This window comes from Balaenoptera acutorostrata, chromosome 15 (assembly GCF_949987535.1).
Source record: "Balaenoptera acutorostrata chromosome 15, mBalAcu1.1, whole genome shotgun sequence".
Lineage (NCBI taxonomy): Eukaryota > Metazoa > Chordata > Mammalia > Artiodactyla > Balaenopteridae > Balaenoptera > Balaenoptera acutorostrata.
This window is the reverse complement of record NC_080078.1, coordinates 66,638,194-66,659,852: the sequence shown is the minus strand read 5'-3', so window position 1 is coordinate 66,659,852 and position 21,659 is coordinate 66,638,194. Positions and strand designations below refer to the sequence as shown.

Sequence of the window (21,659 nt, the reverse complement as noted above, 5' to 3'; positions counted from 1 at the left end):
CCCTGCTGTCAGCTGGCGCCACTGCAGCAAGACTGGCCACGAAACGGGAGCTGGGAGCTGGGAGCAGGAGTGGGGCCAGTTCTGTTCCCACACAAGCTGACAGGAAGAAAATCTCCAGCCAGGATTCTGCTGACCCCGGGCTGTTCAGGGTCCACCTGGAGCTCTGGGTCACATTTTGGGCCCTGCTATTTACAGGAGACCCCCAGAGGAAGGGGTCCAGGACAAGGAGCCCTCTAGAAACCACGGGAGAAGCTGCGGAAGAAAGTGGGAGTTGGGGGGCAGAGGGGACGCTGAACTCTGACGGGCCTTCCTGGAGGAGGATGCAGGGTGGAACTACAGGCGCCGGGGGGCAGAGCGAGGCCCACAGGCAGGTGACTCAGAAGGGCAGGTTATAATTCAATACGGAAACCTCCCAACAGATGACTGAAGACAAAATGGACTGCTGTTAAGAACAGGGAGAGCCCCCTTGTGGAAGAGGCTGGAAAGACAATTTTCAGGGATGCTGGTGAAGGGCGCATGTTGCCCTCCCAACCCCGCAACCCCCCAAGTAAGGGTACCTGTGCTTGGCTCTACGCGAACCTCTGTGCTCCAAGCCATCACTGCTTCCCTAACCTTGGGATGCTGTTGACTCCTGTCCAACTTCTCTCAAGAGTGCTCCTAGTTTTGTTTTTATTTTTACATTTAGGAAAAATTCAGAGTAGAACTGTGATTTATGTTGTACCACTTATGTAGCTGACTCACGGCTCTCTTACAGTTCCAGGACATTTCTAGTAGCTACAAAATTTTTCTCTGGGAATAGAGAACGGTATATGCCCTCATACACACTATGCCAACAGAGGAGGGTTGGTTATCAGGGAGAAGGAATTTTCACCCAGATGATCAATCGGTCCCTTCCAATCCCGACGGTCTATGAAGTCCCAGCAAAGAGGGAGGATGCAGCCCCCTGCTCCTGGGCCTGGATTCCACCCGGCATCCACGCAGGGGCACAGGAAGTTCCGAGGACCCTCGGCCTACTGCCATCCTGGGCAGAGAAGCAATGCTCTCCTCATTTAGAATGCTTGCCTGACCGACATCTGTACAACCCCAAGGATGCTCCCTGGTGAAAGACGCCCACCTTTGCCCGCCTGGGGACCCTGACAGACCCAAACTCCAAGGGGAGCTTAGAGAATGGAAGCAGGGGATGGAGGGGATAATTAGTCACTGCTAGACCTTACTCAGGCTTCTGAACAGAGACAAGACCTCAGAGCAGAGGTATTTAGGTGCCATGATCCCTGATCCCAAGCTTAGCAGTCAGAACCTGCCTCCAGGTCACCTGCCTCAGCGGGACCTGAGAGGTCATTTCTACCTGCCCTTTTTAAGCCAAAGGCGACTCAGACCATTCTGTCTTCCTTGAATGGTTTCAGTCCTATCCTTCCTGAGAAACCATGGATGAGGGACGGGCTGGCCCATTGTGGACCCCTGGGACGGGGGATGCTCACTTGTCACAGCACGGGGCCAACATGAGCTACCCACTGCCCCCACCTGCAGGGCAGAGTCTGGCCCACCCCCTCAGCCCAGAGAAAGGGTTTTCTTAAGATTATTAGGGTGGTTCTGGGTGGGCGGGGAGGTGACGACAGTAACCTCAGGAGACGCTGCGAGGCTTTTCTGAGTGAACACTTCCAAGCCTGTGGCCGTCCCAGGCTCAGGTGCCAAGTCCTGCTGAGAGGTGTCCTGGGTCCTCTGGGACTGCAGGGGAGGCCCAGGGCCGGAGGAGAGGGGAAGAGGGAGGAAGGGAAGGAGAGACAGAGAGGGGGAGAGAGAGAAAGCAGGAGAGAGACACACACACAGAGTCCGTGAATAGCCCAGCTCTGTAAATCCCGCATCCTTAGTTCAGGAAGGAGCCACACCATGAGAGCCCATATTTGGATCAGGGATTCCAGTTACCATCAGCAGTGGCCCCAGGACTGTCCAGCACTTTCCAGTTTATAAAGTGCTTTTATGTCCATTATTTCACTCGACCTTCCCAACAACACTGTGGAGTGGCAATTCTGGTCCCCTTTTAGATGGACTGACAAGGCAGTGAGGCTTCCGAGGGGTGATGTCACTCACCCAAGGACCCAGTCCAGTCCTTGGCTGCAGCTCCTCTCATCTCCCAAATCTTCAAGAGCCTCTAAATGCCACTGGGACCTGTAAGCCAGTTAAAAGGTCCATCGCTCCAAGGTGAGCTCCTGGACCAGACTTCTCTCCAGCAATGGACTACACTTCTTGCGGGGAGGCAGTAGGGGGACGGGAGGTGGAATAGACTCCACCTTTCAATAAGATGCATCTTCTGGCAGTTCCAGCTATCACCAGCAGGTGGGGCACCCCCATGCCAGGCTCCTCAGAGGCACCTCAACTCCCCAGAGTCCAGCTCTCCAGTGCCCAGCCTTCCTTTCTCTGCTGGAGTCTGACCCTTTTGGAAGCCTCTGCACCCACCTTATCCACTTCAGGACTGACTAGAGGCCACTCTGATCAAGTGTCTCTCAGGGCAGGAGGAGGGGGGTGTGTAACTGGATCACTAGACCAGCCTCATGGGCCCCATCCAGGGTCTTCAGTGTCTTGATTGTGCCAGCGGTGACCACAGAAGCCCTCAGTGGGTGAAGAGATTTGCCCCCCTTGCACCAGCCATAGAGGCCCCCATAGCACCCCTGACGTTGTGAATCACCAGCCAGGGACCTACCACAGCAGCCTCGCTAGACAAGGCCCTCTGTTACCCGGCATGTCGAGGCCACGGGAGTGCTGATTCAATCAAAGGCTCACTTATTAGATCACAGCTGCATCACCAATTTTCAAAGCTCTAAAGGGCAGCACAGGCACAATTGACTCTCTCCTGGTCTTCATATGATTTGGTCTTGCTCCCAGGCAGCTGTGATTTAATAGCAAACACAGTGGCCTGGGACATAAGAAAATCAGATTCTGGCCCCTCTTCTATCAGCTATGACACTGATCAAGTCCTTCCCCTTCCTGAGCTTCTGTGCCCATGTGTAAAATGATGACCTTGAACCAACTGGGTTCCGAGGGTCCTTCCCAACTTTAAAGAGGATTCTGATTTGAAATTAACCTTCTGTGTGAGAGTCCCAAGGCTCTCCAAATGAAACAATAAGTAACGCACATTGAGCATCTAGGTCCTCTGCTGGCCCCTCCATCCTTTATCTCATTGGATGCTCACAACAGTCCTGGGAACTAGGTACTTTTATTATCTCTACCTAAGGGAGGCTCAGAGGGGTTAAGTAACAAGCCCAGAGTCATCCAGCTAGCAGGCAGCAGGGCCAGAATTCAAACCCAGGCACTGTGAGTCTAGACCTCAGAAGGGTTTAAGACCAGTAAGCAGCAGCACTGAAGAGAAAACACCTAATATAAACGGGGGTAAAGACTGCCAAGATTTAGCAGTGCTAAAAATACCAGCTTGGGATTATAAATACAGGAATTCTCAAGATCCTACCTTTCTCTTTTTCAGTGAGAAAACACCCCATGCTTTCCACTCTGAAAGACAGGTCATGTGGGATCTTTTTCTGGAGCACCGGGAACAGCTCTAACTTTCCTAGAGGATCTGTTCCCTTCTGGTGGGCTCTGAGGATCTTCCTAGGAAGGAACACTCCCCCCATCTGTGTTTTCACAATAGGCAGAAAGGGGTCCGGTTACTGGACAGAACTACCAGGATTCTTAAAATTTAGTGTGTGTGAGAATCACCTGGAGCACTTGTTTAAAATACTGATTCCAGGGCTCGACCTCCAAATACTCTGATTCAGTAGGTCCGAGTTGGGGCCCCAGAACCTGCATTTCTAACCAGCACCCCTTCCCCATTACACTCTGGCTGATGGAAGGGAAATACACCACGCTACAGTGAGTCTTTTGAGTTTTTCAAGGTGGTCCCTGGGGCCCAGGATTCCAAGAGTGAGTGAATGTGTCCTCCTCAGCTTAACCTGCTGCCCTATCTCCATCACCACCTTATGCAGCAACGGGGCGTGGAGGCGGAGGGTAAGTCAGTACATAGCAACCTTCCCCACCGGCTTTACCCAAGGCCCCAGTTGGGTTCGGGTGAGACCTACCTCGTTGACCTTCTCAGGGGTGCCCTTGGGGGAGGGGGAGGCGGGAGACGAGGGCAGCCTGCGTTCCCGCTCCCAGTCTCGATCCCGGTGGATCAGTTTGCTGTTGGGTTCCTTCAAGGTCCTCTTGAGCTCGTTGATGCTGGCCTGGTGCTTCAGCAAGACATCCTCTGGCTTGTCTAAGAACTAGGGTGCACAGAGAGGACAGTCAGGTATCAGAGGAACAGTTCCAAGAAGAGGATGCAAGGCATGGTGAAAATGGTAACGGTCCCCGTCACCACCCTACATCAGCAAGGTGATTCCCATCCATGGCCCTGTCTCACCCTCACAGCGTCCCACAAGCCAAGCACGGCAGGGATGATTAGCCCCAACAGGTGCACAAACCACTCAAGATTAAAGAGAAGAGCAAAAAGCACTTAAGGTTAAGAAGAGGAGACTTCTAGCCAAGTACCATCTTTTCTTCTCCCCTGCCTGGCTCCTGGCCTTGGAACACCTAAGTCAACCCAAATCCCACAGGTCTGGGTAAGTTCCCTTTCATTTCACAAGGCGCAGAGGTGACTTCCCTCCGGTTACAACCAAAGCACAGTGAGAAATCACCAATCCCGTTCACTGGGCTGCTCTGGCCCACTCCTTGGCCTCCTGGATCCTGGTCCCTACCTCTGGCCACGACTTGGACCACTGTGCTTAGCAGGATCCTCAGTCTAGGCCCCTCCTAGCCCAACGTGTGTCACTGCTCAGGCCCCATAGGGCCCTTCTAAATCCAAGGACGTCCGGAGACATGTGCCCTCCTTCCACACCAGGGGCAGAGACGATGTTCAGCACTCTCTGCTGTGAGCCACTACCTTTCCCAACCACCCAGGATCTTCCAGATTCCTTGTGGGTACCAACTCCTCAAGGGCAGACAGGGTGAGATACAGTCAGACAGAGAAACTAGGGCTCTGTGGGGTGTTCAGGAAGATTAGAATTAGAGACCAGGAAGAAGGGAGGTAAGTCCCAAGGCTGGGCACAAGAACCGAGCCAGGTACAGCCAGAGTCATAGGAGTGTCCCTATTAAATTGCCAAGTCGGAGCTCTGGGCGGTACAGCACGAGACAGTAATCTGCCCTTAGGTCAAGTGAGGACCAGCCTTTGCACAGGAGCCAGCAGTAGTCTGCCTACTTCTGGAGGCAGGGCAGGTGTGCTGGCAGCCCAAGGACCCTTATCTGCAAAGCTGTTTGAGGACTCAGGACAAGAAATAGACAACCTCAGCTTATTATAAAGTCAGATCAGTGATTCTGGAACAACTACTTGGAAGGCAAGCTTGCCCTTGGACAAGGCTAGAGATCCCCTGGGCTTATCTCTGGCATCCAAGGATCCACTATGATTGCCTCCTAAGTTAACTAAGGAAGGAAACCGATGCCACTGAGGCTCTGCTTTCCCTCTAGACGTCTGTCTTTACCTGCTGCGTCCCTTCCTGAGCAGAGCTGTCTCAGGACAACGTCTGTCTGAGAAATCAAACCTGATAGAGGGTGCACAGGTGGGTGGGTTTGGGCCGCCATGGACCTAAGACGTGGCTGGTGACCTTCCATCTTGAACCTGCCGCACTGGCCCTGTGGGCATGTGGTGTTCCCCAAGGCTGAAGGGAGCAGTGGATCCTTGAAGGGTAAGGGCCTGGGGGAAACCTAGTCCAAATGCCTTGCTGTGCAGATGGGGGACTGAGGGGACTTTACCAAGACCCTCAAAGAGTCAGTGGCAGAACTGGGGCTGAAAACCCAAAAGCCAGGCCTTTCTGACACCCCAGCCTCCGGCCTTTCCCTCAGCAGCCCAAGAACAGACCCACTTCTCCTGCAGTTAAGTATCAACGGAAGAGTTGGACACTATGTGAAAGGGAAGGAGAAGTGGTTAACACAGGATGAGGGTGTTGGGAGAAGCAGCAAATGGGAGGAGGAGGAGGGGGAGGCTTTCCTGGCAGAGCTGGAGCGGCAGGGGCCCCGCCCGCGGGAGGTGCAGCTGGGGTTGAGCGGGAGGTGCACCTGGGGTTGAGAAGACAGATGTGCTCTGAGGCTCCTCCCTCCCCACACCCCCCACTCCCACATCTGGTTGCCCATAGATACAAAAAGAAGCTTGGGGGGGGGACACAGGGGACACAGATGTGGAGGCATGACAAGACAGTGGTATAGGGAGGAGAGGAGTCAAAGGAAGGCTTTGGGGTGGGAGTGGGGGGAGCGATGGGGGTGGAGATGAGCTCAGTGAAAGCACAGAATGGCCTGGAAGAACTGGGGGACACCGTGGGGGATGGTCAGTGGGGGGGAAGCAAGCACGGGGTGGTCTGGAGAGGCGGAGCATGAAGCTGGGAAAGGGAGGGAGAGGTGGGGAGGGAGGGAAACATGGGTGGTTGGGGGGCTGGAGTCTCTCGATGAGCTTAAGATGGGGAGGGGGTGGTGGAGGGTGGGGTTGGGTGAGGGAGGAGGATGGCCGGGAGCGGAAGAGAAGCTGCAGTTGAGGTGGTGCTGGGATGTGAGCCTGGGATGGACGGTGGGGTGATGACAAATGAGCTGGGGGGTGAATGGCTGGGTGGGTGGGGACAGGCCCCATGCAGTACCTCCTGCTTGTGTCTCGGCGTGGTTTCCTGCTCCGGCTAGCGGGACGTGGGAGGAGGAAAAGGAACCAGCAGGGTCAGTAGAGCAAATGGATTAGAGATACCGCGACTGGCCTGGCCCAGCAGGTAGCCCAGAGCACTCTGGGAAGCTGGGTGGGCCACCAGCAGGGCAGTGAGGTCATCAGAAGGTGTGGGGCGTGAAGCAGGGAGCCCAGGAAGGCGAAGAAGGGGGCGGGAGGGCTGGAGGCAAAGCCGCCCATCACACTCGGCAGATGGGGCGTGGGGTTCTGGAGAGTCATGCTTCTTGCTGTTAGTGTGTGTTCAGGGGCTTGTGCTCCCAAGGTGGGGCTGCATGATGGAAACCCACCACCCCCATGTGTGCACATGCCCGTGTGCGTGTGCACGTTGTGCGCACGTCTGGGTGCATAACCCTATGGGTGAGGGGGTACCCGTCTGTGAGTGAACACCTGCGAGTCTGAGGCCACGCGGGCCTGCGTGAGCGTGCGCACAGGTTGGTGGGAAATGGGGGCGGCTGGCAGGAACTTGAACCTCACCCTTGTGGCCTGCAGGGACACCCTATCGTGGGGGAAAGGGGGCTGTGCAGATCCAGATCACAGGCAAAAGGGCAAATTAGGAGTGAGCAAGAGGAGGCCAGAGTCCACCAGGGAACAGAGTGCCCCTCCAGGAAAGCAGGGCAAAAGGAGCGGAAGGGTACAGGGTGGGCAGCATGCCCCACCCCCACCTGGGGATTCCAGGTATTGAGCTCAGCCCACGAGCAAGGCCCTGTCCATGGTGCGCCGCACAGCAAGGGTGCCTGGCCACCGCTGGGGGCACCTGAAGGCCAAGGCTGAGCCTAGACCCAGGATCAGCCTCCTGACCCCCAGGTCAGAGGGTACAAGAAAGCCGGGCTCGTACCTTTAACTCCTTGATCTTGGTGGGGGTCCTGACCTCTCCCTCCTCAGCCTCTGACCGCTGCCCCCCAAACTCGCCATCCTCCTCCCGCTTGTCATTGTCAGGTCCTGCGTCGTGGTTCTCACTGACAGAGGCTGGGCGAGAGAACTCTGCTGAAGTGGGCAGAGACGGCCGGGCAGCCATGTGAGTCATCTCCCAGGCACAGGGACCAGAAGCCAACCCACCGCCCGCCCAACCACGCCTGGCGTAGAGCAGATACCTCCACAGCCTCAACACGCTGGGGATAAGGAGCCAGTGCCCAGAGGAGTGGAGTGGCCTTCCCCAGGTCACTCAGGTGGTGAGAGCCAGAGCTACCTCCAGCGCCAGGGCCTCCCCTGATTGCTACAGCACTCGAGCCTGGGTTCAAATCTCAAATCCATCTCTTCTTGGCTGTGTGATCTTGGGTAAGTTATACAACGTCTCTGGGCCTCAGTTTCCTCATTTACAAACAGTACCTAATTCAGACAACTGGGAGGAGGAACAGAGAAGCTAATGTGTCTCAGAGAAGCAGTGGCTGGCTCAGAGTGAGCCAATTCGATCAGTGTTGGCTCACAAATGTTACTGTTTTTGTTGTGGTGGTCGTAGCAGATACTCGCTTGACCGTTATTTAACAATACACAGATACTGTGAGATTAGCTTTTATTAGTGAAAGTTAAAGTCCTGAGGTTTGCACATGATTTACCTTCTTTATAAATTAGGGAGAAATCAAGGGGATCCCTGCAATAACATCTTTCTCACTCACTGGCATTCCAAAGTCCTTTTCTGAACAGGAAAGAAAGGGATGGAATTACAGACTTTACATCAGACACTGGGCAAAACCCAGACTATGCCCAGGGCTTGTGTCTCAGTGGAAAAAATGGCTGGAAAATACTGGATTAAAATCATCAGAGCACAGATTATCCTCGGGATTGGCATAGATTTTTTTTTAAAGAATAATTATCCTTTTTATTCATATATATCACTTGACAAACTGCCCATTTATGCACATTATTTCATGAGAGCCACATAATACTCTGTTTTGATGGCTAGGATGGGAATTACTATCCCCATTTTACAGAGGATAAACTGAGACCTCGAAAGGAGAAAGGTCCCACTGGTAACCTTTCAGTGAATCAGGACAAGGACACAGGCCTCCTGGCTTAGAGTCCAGGCTCCCTAGATGATGAACTTCACCAGTTCTGGGCCAATCTTTGCTGCCCTGAACAATCTGGGTTTCATTCAGCCCCCAGCATGGTAATGGGAGCTGCAGGGGAGGACAGAAGGACAGCACAGCCCTCCTTTCCCTTTGCTTAAATCTCAGCTCTCAGCACTGTACCTACTCAAGGAAAATAGGGAGCTTCCCAAGCCCCAAATGGACCCTTGCAAAACTGCATGTCCTCCGAACATGGCCAGGGTGTCCTGGGGCAGGACTCACCTCCATACTACTGGAAATGTATCAGACTCTCCTGATCACCTGGCAAACTTAAGCATCCTTCAAGACTCTAGCCCAGCTGTCACCCTCTCTCCACAGGGCTGCTCTGTATTCTGTACACACTTCTCCCACCAGCTGAATCACGTTGAATGCTGACAAACCTACTATTCTGTGAGCTCCTCAAAGAAAAGGGCCATACTTATTCTAAAAACCGTACCCAGGACCTAACACAAGGCCTGGCACACATCTAACGCTAAGAAAATATTTGTTGCCTTGCCTGGAGGCCAGCCCCAATATGTTCTGGGAGCATCTGCTGGTCCCCCACCAAAGTCCCCATCTCCTACCTTCAAGCTACCCCCTATAAACCTAAAAGCAATAATAATTTATTAGTGGTCCTACAATTTATTAAGGTCCTACTATGTGCCATGAACTGTTTTGGGTGTGGTAGAGGTATTACTTGTTTAGTTCTCCCTATAACACAATGAAGTAGGTATTATTCATTTTGCAGAAGAAGAGATAGGCCCAGGGGAGTTAAGCTGCTCAAGGCCTCCCATCCTTCCATTCAAATATTTATGGACCACTTCCTGCATCCATGGAGCAACTGGTGAGTGTCAAGGCTGAGACCTAACTCTGCCTAACTCCCAATGCCCCATGTGGCTTCTGACCATCTCCTATAAACTCGTGAGCATATCCTGGGAGAGTTCTGGGCCCTAAAGGGTGCTGATTTAGTAGGATTAGGTAAAGGCCTGGGACTTCTCATGTTTACAAGCTCACAACTGGTTCTGACGCCACATTTTGAGAAGCCCTGGTCTGCTTGATACAGGGCAATGTATGGCCAATTCTCATTAATAGTCAAGGCACCTATCAACTCAAGAGAAATGGGGGCAGTGGAGCCCCCAGTTAGATTGACATCTAACTGCATGGCAGTTAGATGTCAATCAGCCCAGAGCCCAGTGGAACCAAAAAAATGCTTGGGAACAACTCCTTCGCCTCCAGTAAGGCATCACCAGCTCCACACTGCAGTTACGATATACCATTCCAGAATGGTGACAAGCTGTGAACTGCTAAGCTTCTTGGGAAAGGGGCCCAGGAAACCATATGGCTGAACCTGGGACCCCAAAAGGCCACAACTCAGGGAAGTTGTGAGAAGCCCAGAGTGTCAGTGTCACATTCCAGCAGAAGTGGTACCGTAGGCTAGACTAACCCACTGAGAGTCACCAGGTGCAGCAGTGCTCTGGGGCCACCATGCCTGGTGCAAGTCAACTGTGATGTGTTCACCGCCTCCACTGCTCATTCTACAGGACCCAGCATGCTCCCACCCCCCTCTACACGCCACTCTCCCCGCCACCTCCAGCGTGGGGCATACCTCCGTCAAGGCTGCGGGACATGGTGTACCGTTTGCTGGAGGAACGCTCAAAGAAGGGCGCGGGCCGGTCGATGAGGGCGCTGGCCTGGCGGGTCTGTGCCTGGGTCCTCCCACTATACCGAAATTTGGAGCCCATCACCAGGAAGCCCTTGGGTGGGGGCTCAGGGGACACCAGCCTGCAGGGGAGGGATGGAGGCAAGGAGAGAGGATCAGACGCGCAATGCCAGGCCCAAGGCTGGACCACAGCTGGCCTTCCGTCCCACTGTCCCACCAGCTACAACTCTAAGTGGTCCAGAAGGTGAGAGACTTGGGGAAACAGGAGGAGGAGGGCTTTCCTAGAGTCCCTACTAGCTCCTCCTACTGACAAAACACAGACGTCACCCACATCCACTCACAGCCTCTGCCTCAGCCCGTTACCACACCCCAGGGGCAGGCTCACCGGAAGAACGTATGATGCTCAATGCAGACCTTCCACAGTCTCTTGGCCGACCGGTGATTTGGGAGCTTAAAGCCAATCGTGCTCTCAAACTGCTCATACTGCAAAACCAGGGAGGGTGGGTCAGAAGCAAGGCCTGGGGCCACTCTCACCACCAGTCCATCCTTTCCGAACCTCTTTCTCAGGCCTGTATGACTCTGGCCTGTTTGTTCATTTATTCATTCATTTAATCAATCAGCTGGATTAAGCCCTTACTCTGTGACAGGTCCAGAGCTAAGCAACAGGGACACCAGGGTGACCAAGACAGAAGATTCTTGGCGGGGGTGGGGGGTGATGATAAATGGGTAAACAAGCTTGTCTCAGATACTGATAAGGGCACAAAGGAATGGATAGAGATGTGTGATGTGACAGGGGATGCCTGCGCAGGCGTGGGGGCGGGGGGGGGCAGGTGCTACTTTAGAAAGGGTGATCAGGGAACGCCCTCTACATAGGGGGTCTCTGAGCAGAGAACTGGAGGATGGGAAAGGAACCAAAGCTATGTGAGAAGGCGGGGCAGAGGATTTCAGGTGGAGGGAACATCAAATGCAAAGGGCTCGGGCAGGAAAGAGTTTGCTTATTCAAGGATCTCGGAGAAGGGTGAAGGGGCTGGAGCACCCGTGGGCGTGGGGCAGCGGGGCAGAGGCACGTGGGAGAGGCAGGTGGCCAGACACAGTTAGGAGTTGAGTCCAAGAGCTAAGGAGAGCTTTCAGAAGGTTCAAGTGAGGAGTGGGAGTGGGGTGGGTTTGACATGAACTGATGCAAGGGACTTTTAAGCTCTCTCCAGCAGCTATGAGGAAAATGGCCTGGAGTGGCAGTGGAGGCCGGGAGACCAGGGAGAAGGACAGTGTAGGGATGGAGGGGAGAGATGGTGGCTGGTGCAGTGGACAGAGGGACAGAAGCAGACGGGCTCGCACTTATTCTAGAGGTAGAATCAAGTGGACTTTGTGATGGGCGGGATGTGGAGGGTGGGCATATTCATGTTTGCATGTGTGTGTAGTCGTGTGTGTGCATCTTCGTATGAGTACCACATGTAAGCAAATCAGGGACATGGACATACATTCCCTGATCTGTGTAACCTGAATATATGTGGTTATCTTTATGCGTACACTCCCATGTGTGTGTGTGTGTGTGTGTGTGTGTGTGTGTGTGCAGGCACATACCTAAAGTGCAAAGTCTATGTAGAGAGCCCCAGCAAAAGAGGATTGTCTCCCTACCCAGCACCCAGCACCTCCATCCATGTATCCTGGGTAGGAAGAAACCCAGGCCCAGCTGCCGGGGTCCCCTCCATTTTAGTTGATCCCGGTGAAGAAGGGATTCCCAAGGCAGGCTCACCTCCCCAGGCCGGATCTTGATGTAGAAGTTACTCCTCTTGTAGGAGATCTTGAGAATCTTGGGCCAGGCGAAGCGGTTGATCCTCAGCCGGTCCCGGTAGATGAGCAGGCCATTGGCACAGACTCCTAACATGATGTCGATGCCCTCAGAGTCCTGTGTGAGAAGGGACCGTGGAAGGACCCCGAAACCCCATTCTGAGCTCTGCTGGTAATGCGCCCTCAGGAGCAGGGTTTGAGCATCCATGCTGGAGCCCCGCTGACTAATCCCTCACAGAGCCATTTGTTCATTCATTTTGTCCTTTATTCACCCACTCACTTGTTCAGTCATTTCTCTATCAATCACTCAATCATTCATTCACCCAGCAAACAGTTAGGGGTACCTATGCATACTAGGTCATATGCTATATGCTCAGGATACAGAAATAAGTTAAGGCCTATGTCTTTCCCTCAGGAAGCCCCCAATCTAGCGGTGGCACAGACAGATTCATAAATAAATATAATACAAGGAGAAAATAATAAGGGTCATGGGGAAATAAAGGGTTATGGAACGTCAAGTTATGAGAAATGAGAAGAGAAAAGGCTTCAGGTTGGAGGTGACACAGAGTCTGGCACACCAAGCCCTCCAGAAGGCCCTGGTAGCTCCTCGGGTGCACCTCCCAGAACCTAGGGGAACCCTGGCACCCAGCAATACCTTGGCATGGTGCAGGTCTACTCCGTACATAGAAAGCTTCTTGGCGTTCTCTAGGAAGTGGATTTCTGCTTCTCCTGGGGTCATGCCCCTAAGGGAAAGAAAGTGATCGCTGGTGGTCGGTGGAAGGACCAAGGCCTGAGTCCTGCCAGCCGAAGATGACCGCAGTCGGAACCTGTGATTCCAGGAAGGCAAGCATTCTGGAGCAGGAGTGTGGCTGGGCCTCCCCGGTCCCTCACCTCTGCTCTCAGTGCGGACAGAGCACCCCTAGCCCCCGCTTCAGTCCACTGAACTCTCATCTCCTGCCAAAGCTCAGGTCCAGTCTTATTTTCTCCAGGAAGCGTTCAAGGCCTCAGCCGGGAGTCTGGATTTTTGCCTCATTCTGCCACTGGATTAAATGGAAGCCATAAATTCCGTTTCTTCATGACAGTGAAATCACTGTGGATGACATTGCTTATCATTACCACCCAGGGGCTCCTGAATTATTACCCACAAAGGCTATTTTTCGCAGAATTTTGTATCAGAAACCACTTAATCGCCCTTGAGGAAAGGAGGAATCTCTCTCCTTTCTGAAAAGAAGAGTTATGTAATTCATCAAGTTCCTTCTTTGCTTTGGCTGCCAGGAAACTGTACGCTCTCACAGCATTTATTGAGTAACATTTATTGAGTACTACATGCTGGTTACTGTTCCAAGCACTTTACATGTATTAATTCATTTGAATCCTCATAAGAGGACTATTAGGTAGATATCACTATTCCCACTTTATAGATGAGGAAACTATGGCACAGAGAGGTTGAATAACTTGCCTAAGGGCACACAGCTATTAAGTTGCAAAGTCAGGATGTGAATCCAGACAATGTGGCTGCATGGTTCATGTTCCCAGCCACTTGGCTTACATCTGTCTCATAGCCTCAGTTTCCTGTGCTCTGTCTACCTCGGGGAGCTTTTGTGCAGGATACCTGGACACTGGAAGTCAATCTGCTTTAAGTCAAAAGAGCTGTTACAGCTGAAGGGATGGCCGTTAGGATTTCTCCAGCCCACACTGATCTGAACTTCCCTCTCTGAATTATTAGGACTCTTGCGAATCCCTAACACACCTTGCTGCCTACAATAGGGATGACAAAGAGCCCAGGCAGACGTTGCTAACCGGCTGCACGGTTTCAGTATCCTGCTCAACACAATATAACAGCAGCCATTACTAGCCAATCAGAGTTGGTGTGCAAGCCTCTGAGAGACACATTTGCCACCCACACCTCGTGTCCCATCACACCCCAGCAGGCTTTCTTCCCCATGTACATGATCCCTCCACCTCTGGCCATGGGCCTCTCTCCAGATGGCCTCTCTCCCCAGGACGCAACCCTCCTCATTCCCTCCATCTTCATTAGCAATGAGATAATATCACCATACCCCCTCCCACATGCATAGCACTTTACAGTTTACAATGCACTTCCACGTCATTTATCGCATTGGGTTTCCCTGACAAGCCTGGACTTAGAGTCCAAAGTACTAGCAGCTTAAAAGGACCATTTAGTTCCAGGGGTTCCCCCAGGGAGCGGGTATCACTCTCACGGCAGGGATTTGGAAATGGGGGATGCATTTTGGTTGTTACAATGACTGAGGGGGTGTTATGGGCATTTAATGCCTGGGGCCCAGAGATGCCAAACATCCTGCACAGTGAATTCTCCTGCTCCGAATTCCAGTAGTTGAGAAACACTGAAAATCTAAGTCCTTACAAATACAGGTAAAAAATGGGGCTGATGGGTTAAATAGCCAGCCCATAATCACACAACTAGTTAACTATCTTCTAACTCCTGGCACAAGCTGCTTTCCACTGCACAATCAACTACTCAACCCCTCAAATCACAGAGCAACAATAATAGCCACCATGCAGTGTGTCTCTAATATGCACCATTTAGCCCCTCCAGGACCCTACAGCATAGGTTTTACTAGTGCCCACATTGAACAAATGAGGAAACTAAAAGCACAGGGAAGTGAAATGACCAGGCCGAGATCCCCTGGTTAGAAAGAGACAGAGCCAAAAGGTGAACCAGACGGTCTGGCTTTAGAATGTAAACTTTTGAACCTTATGCCCGGAGACATCAGGACACTTACCCAGGGACACACAATCATTATTATCATCTCCAATTGGCAGTTAAAGAGACCAAGGACAGGGAATTACCACACCAGTACAAGAGCTTAAGAACCTGAGGTCCCAAGCGGTCATTTAAGGTCACATCGCAAGTTACCATCATTCCCATCTGATGAGATGATGTGCTCTCAGACACACCTCACGTTAGCGGCAGAGCCAGGTTGGGTACTTACAGCATACAATCCGGTGGCCTAGTCAGGAAGGTTCTGGCCAACAGGGCAAGGAGCAAGGGGAGGCCTGGGCGGAGGCCCTCTCACCTGTACGTCTTGTGCAGCTCCATGATCCTTTCTTCCAGCTCCCGGGTCTGGTTAGGGGCGAAGCGGAGCTCGCTGACATAGTTGCCCACATGTTCCTCGGCGTCATAGTCGCCCAGCTCAGCCTGCACGGCATAGGAGCCCAGCAGGGCATGCGTGACGAAGGAGCAGGGCAGGCGGCCCGTGATGATGTCCGCCCGCAGCTGCAGGCACAGGTAGTATCTGGACATAGGGGAGAGCTGGCATGGGCACAGCGGCCACTCCCTCCCTAGATTCCCCCAAGCACAGCTGCCCACCGATCCATCAGCACCAACTGATCAACGCTCAGCGCAGCAGAAGAGGAATGTTCCCAGACACTGGCATGTCTTGTGTTAATACTTTGGGTGTATCCTAGAAGATGGTTATGTAACAGTTCATGCAACGTTAAGCATTTTTGTTCATTTCTAAGTTTGAGGGATTTTTCCTACTATAGGAACATTTTCAATTTCTAACTCATTTTCAAGCTAAATTAGGACTGCTTTGCTGGTTTAACCATTTTTTTAAAATGTGATGTATTTTTAATTATACTATTAATATACTCTTACTGTGGGAAACATGTAAACTTTAGAGATAATTCTAAATTTCCTCTTGATGTCCATTCTCAGTCCTAACTTCCTCCCCCAGAGGTCACTCCTGTTATCCCTGTGGTGTTAGACCTCTTTCCTCCATGGACGTATAGAAATGCATGTGGTTTTCACATGATCATCTCCATGGATGTAGAAAAAGCATTTGCTAAAATTCAACATCGATTCATGATAAAAACTCTTATGAAAGTGCATATAGAGGGAACATATCTCAACCTAATAAAAGCTACTTATGACAAACCCATAGCCAATATAATACTCAACAGTGAAAGCTGAAAGCCTTCTCGCTAAAATCTGGAACAAGACAAGGATACCCACTCTCACCACTTCTATTCAACATAGTATTTCAAGTCCTTGCTACAGCAGTCAGTCAGGAAAAAGAAATAAAATGTATCCAAATTGGTAGGGAAGAGGTAAAATTGTCATTATACACAGATGACATGATACTATATATAGAAAGCCCTAAAGATGCCACACAAAAACTGCTAGAACTGACAAATGAATTCAGCAAGACAGCAGGATACAAGATTAACATACAGAAATTGGTTGCATTTCTTTACACTTAACAATGAAATATCAGAAAGGAAATGTAAAAAAAAAAATTCCTTTTATTTTTTTATCTATGGTTTTTATTTTTAATTTCTGAATGCATACAAGTGCTTCAAAACTATTAAAACTGAAACATTATACAGCAAGAAAAAAAAAGACTTCTTTCTTGCCACCATGGAACAAGTTAGCAATCCTCTACATGCAGAAGCTCCATTATTGCTGAAAAAATCCCTTTTAAAATAACACCAAAAATAAAATAAAATACTTAGGAATAAACCTGACCAAGGAGGTAAAAGACTTATATGCTGAGAACTATAAAACATTAATAAAGGAAATTGAAGATGATTCAAAGAAATGGAAAGATATCCCGTGCTCTTGGATTGGAAGAATTAACATTGTTAAAATGGCCATACTATCCAAAACAATCTACAGATTTAATGCAATCCCTATCAAATTACCCATGACATTTTTCACAGAACTAGAACAAATAATCCTAAAATTTATATGGAACCATAAAAGACCCAGAATTGCCAAAGTAATCCTGAGGAAAAAGAACAAAGCAGGAGGGACTTCCCTGGTGGCGCAGTGGTTAAGAATCCACCTGCCAATGCAGGGGACACGGGTTCGAGCCCTGGTCTGGGAAGATCCCACCTGCCGCGGAGCAACTAAGCCCACGTGCCACAACTACTGAGCCTGCACTCTACAGCCCGTGAGCCACAACTACTGAAGCCCGCCCGTGCTCCACAACAAGAGAAGCCACTGCAATGAGAAGCCCGCACGCTGCAACGAAGACTCAATGTAGCCAAAAATAAATAAATAAATAAATAAATAAATAAATAAATAAATTTATTTAAAAAAAAAAAGAACAAAGCAGGAGGCATAACCCTCCCAGATTTCAGACAATACTACAAAGCTACAGTAATCAAAACAGCATGATATTGGCACAAAAACAGACATATGGATCAATGGAACAGAACAGAGAGCCCAGAAATACACCCACACACCTATGGTCAATTAATCTTCGACAAAGGAGGCAAGAATATGCAATGGGGAAAAGACAGTCTCTTCAGCAAGTGGTGTTGGGAAAGTTGGACAGCTGCATGTAAACCAATGAAGTTAGAACACACCCTCACACCGTTCACAAAAATAAACTCAAAATGGCTTAAAGACTTAAATATACGACAGGACATCATAAAATTCCTAGAAGAGAAAATAGGCAAAACATTCTGACATAAATCATACCAACGTTTTCTTAGGTCAGTCTCCCAAGGCAATAGAAATAAAATCAAAAGTAAACAAATGGAACCTAATCAAACTTACAAGCTTTTTTTTTTTTCAAACTTACAAGCTTTTGCACAGCAAAGGAAACCATAAACAAAACAAAAAGACAACCTACGGACTGGGAGAAAATATTTGCAAATGATGTAATTTCCAAAATATACAAACAGCTCATACAACTCAATAACGAAAAAAACAAAACAACCCAATCAAAAAATGGGCAGAAGACCTAAATAGACATTTCTCCAAAAAGACATATAGATGGCAAATAGGCACATGAAAAGATGCTCATCCTCAGTAAATATTAGAGAAATGCAAATCAATACTACAATGAGGTACCACCTCACACCGGTCAGAATGGCCATCGTTAAAAAGTCTGCAAATAACAAATACTGGAGAGGGTGTGGAAAAAAGGGAACCCTCCTACACTGTTGGTGGGAATGTAAATTGGTGCAGCCACTATGGAAAACAGTATGGAAGTTCCTCAAAAGACTAAAAATACTATTGCCATATGATCCAGCAATCCCACTCCTGGGCATATATCCAGAAAAAACTGTAATTAAGAAAAGATACATGCACCCTTATGTTCACAGCAGCACTATTTACATTAGCCAAGACATGGAAGCAATCTAAATGTCCATCGACAGATGAGTGGATAAGGAAGATGTGGTACATATATACAATGGAATATTACTCAGCCATAAAAAGAATGAAATATTGCCATTTACAGCAACATGGATGCAACTAGAGATCATCATACTAAGTGAAGTAAGTGAGAAAGAGAAAGACAAATACCACATGATATCACTTATATGTGGAATCTAAAATATGACACAAATGAACTTATCTATGAAACAGAAACAGACTCACAGACATAGAAAGCAGATTTGTGGTTGCCAAAGGGGAGAGGGGGTAGGGGAGGGATGGAATGGGAGTTTGGGATCAGCAGATTCAAACTATTATATATAGAATGGATAAACAAAAAGGTCCTACTGTATAGCACAGGGAACGATACTCAATATCCTATAATAAACCATAATGGAAAAGAATATGAAAAAGAATATGTATATATGTATATATAACTGAATCATTTTCTGTACAGCAGAAATTAACACAACATTGTAAATCAACTATACTTCAATAAAATAAATTTTTTAAAATGCATGTGGTTTTGGTTCATGGGTGTTTTTACCATGTAAATGCTATCAAATGCTATATCTGACCACATAGCTTGCTTTTTCACTCCCAACTATGTGCCTTAGAGCCCTTCCCATGTCAGCACACGTGACCTGACTTTATTCATTTTAACTTCTGCACCATATTCCACTGTCTGGACAAAACTGTTTGCCAATGTTTTCTCAAAACTTTTTTATTTGGCTCCAGCTTTAAACGAATTGTCCAAATTGGTTTAAAAGAAACATTTCCAACCACTAGGCCATGATTTTTTTTGTAACTTTCATGCACACTTGGATGATTTTACAATTTTTAGAACCATTTCAAAGCACTTTTTATTGCTTTTTAAGTTACTGTGTATTTTTTTTTTTAATATTCCAGTTCATGCTCAGCCTGCAATACTTCCTTGCCCACTTTGCTATGTTTCACCATTTTCTTTCCAATTACTTGTTTCTTTTCTTTTTTTTTTTTTTTCTTTTCCTTTTAAGTGGCTTTTACTTAGTATAGTTTTTACTGCTCCACGACATTATGCGGCCTCAGTGTGTGCTCAGAGCCAAGGCAGAGGCTCAGAATCAGCAGCAGCTCAAACATTACAGGCACCGAGTGTGGGCTTATAAGCGTATCATTCAAAAGTCTCCAAATTCAGAAATCATTACCAAACACACTGATCAGTCTTTCATTTCAGTCACTTTGTCATTCTGACCAGTTTATTTGGGTTCTAAATATTTTTGACTAAATCAGCTGCTACTATCACCCCATCCTCTGAGGCCAGCCACATCGGGCAGGGCTAACTTCCTTCCTGGTGTCCCTAGAGGCCCAATGTCCAGGGACCAGCACAAAGAGGAGAGGCACCAGTGGGCAAGACCAGGGGATGGGGGTTGTATTGGTCTAAAGCTCTCAGCCCTTTCGGGAATGAAGTTTAGAGCCTGCTGCTGCCACCTTGGCCCCAAGCTGACCTCAGGGATTAGAGCAGGGCTAATGAGGCCAAGGCCTCAGGTCTGATCTATTCCAGGGATATCTGTTTTATCTCCCAAGGCCAGAGTCGGTATCTTGGCCTTGGCCCATTGCCTGGCAAATGGCAGAGATTAAGGAGGGACCCAATGGGAGACAGAGGATGGCTTAGTAGCTCCCTCTCCTGCTGTAGGAATAACTCCAAGCCACATCCTATGGTTGGTGGGTGTTTAGGGCCCAGCACACGGATGACACAGCCCCAGGATATTGTAAAGTAAGACTATCTCTTTGGAAGGGGCTTAGATAAAGAGAAAGGCCCCTCCCTGTTTTGGATTTCAGAGGCAGGATGAGCCCCATGGAAGCTCTCATCCTGAGAGATGCTTTGCACCCCCTTCTAATCTTTAAGCCTTGTTATCTACTGGCACTGAGGCACAAGGCCTGCACCTACAATCCACGTTCACCCCAGCAGCCTGGGCTTGCCTCCCTGGGGTGGTCACATGCCTCATTTGACTCCCACACGCCTGCCATGTGCACAGAGTAGCACACAGGACCAAACTCCCACTTGCAAAGGCATCGGTGTTCTAATCCCTCCTATCCCCCAAAGTTAAAACCTGGTGGTCCAGCCAGCACATCAGCCTTCAGACATGTCTGGTTTATCCTACCCAGAGATGGCCCACACCATGCTTTTTAAGAGTTTAAATTAGTTGCCAATATTTAAAAAGTGTGGTTTTTACTCTCAAATCTCTAGCTTCACTCCAACTATCAGGCCTGATTCCCACATGGCAGTGACTGCCCGAGCAGAACAGCAACTGTTTAAAGCGGCATCTGTCCTCTTGAATTCACACTGAGCCCCACTGTTCCCCGTGACACCTCTCCCTCTGAAGTCAAGGGTCAGTTGCCATCGACCACTCTGTTTGCATCTCTTTCTCTTGCACTGAGTTGGTTTCCCTTGTTGATGCTGTCTGCCTGGCCTCAGTAGGCATCTGGGTTTGCACCTGCCATCATGTACCCATATACCACCTTGTGTCACCCAGGGCTCTGTGTCCATCCCCCTCCACCACCACCCCTCCCCAGCCCTCACCTTGTGATGTCTTCTGTCAGCTGGGCAGGGTCAGGGGGGTAGAACTTGACTGTGAAGGCAAAATTCCAGGGGCTGCCTGAGAGGAGAAGATGGGGGAGAGATCAGAGAGGCCCCATCTCCCCCGTGGGTGGCCCAGATGCACCATGCCATGGGCAATTTTTCAGTCTTCCCATAACAACCATTTTAGGACAATCCAATAAGAGACCCTGGCACATTATTCCCACTTGATAGATGAGGAGACTGAGGCCCAGATTAACAGACTTGTGAACTAGCAGTGGGAAGGAAGGTAGAAAGAAAGAAAACAATGGTGCATGCCAGGCATGCTGTTAATTACTTTACAGACATTGCTTCATTAAACCTCACAACATCCCTGTAAGTAAGTCCTGTGATTAAACCCATTTTGTAAATGAGGACGGTGAGGCCCAGGCAGTAAAGTGGCCAGTCCAAGGTCACAAGCTAGGAAGTGGCAATGCTGAGGTTCAGACCCAGGCCACCTGGATCCAGAGCCCATGCTCTTCCCTCTACACCAAAGTCTGTGCCCCAGGACATTAATGGGAAGATAATTAATCTAGAAAATACCACATTAAACAGGTTTCCTAACTTTGCACTTCTCAGAGCCCTCACTCTGCTACTGTGCATTGCACCTCTTGAAGGGGGACATGCATTCAAGAGTTTCCAAAATCCATTTGACCTGTTGCATCCATTTGTCACAGGGCATCCTTCCAGATTAAAGTTTC

At 49.6% G+C, this 21,659-nt stretch overlaps 1 protein-coding gene across 22 annotated transcripts in view; it reads right to left on the bottom strand.

Annotated features, from left to right (window-relative positions):
* The window catches only part of EPB41L1 (erythrocyte membrane protein band 4.1 like 1), a 119,852-nt gene that overhangs the window by 24,827 nt on the left and 73,366 nt on the right, over positions 1–21,659 (bottom strand). For 12 of the 22 annotated variants that reach the window (XM_057530295.1, XM_057530296.1, XM_057530297.1 and 9 more), the window contains 10 exons: positions 20,923–20,998; positions 15,271–15,489; positions 12,867–12,954; positions 12,177–12,329; positions 10,809–10,906; positions 10,370–10,545; positions 7,557–7,705; positions 6,645–6,680; positions 4,068–4,250; positions 1,621–1,725 (listed from right to left, as the gene is read on the bottom strand). In XM_057530295.1, the coding sequence (XP_057386278.1) occupies positions 1,621–1,725; positions 4,068–4,250; positions 6,645–6,680; positions 7,557–7,705; positions 10,370–10,545; positions 10,809–10,906; positions 12,177–12,329; positions 12,867–12,954; positions 15,271–15,489; positions 20,923–20,998 (1,283 nt within the window). The remainder of the gene's footprint in view (positions 1–1,620; positions 1,726–4,067; positions 4,251–6,644; positions 6,681–7,556; positions 7,706–10,369; positions 10,546–10,808; positions 10,907–12,176; positions 12,330–12,866; positions 12,955–15,270; positions 15,490–20,922; positions 20,999–21,659) is intronic. The other 10 variants (XM_057530315.1, XM_057530316.1, XM_057530310.1 and 7 more) reach the window with 5 other exon arrangements.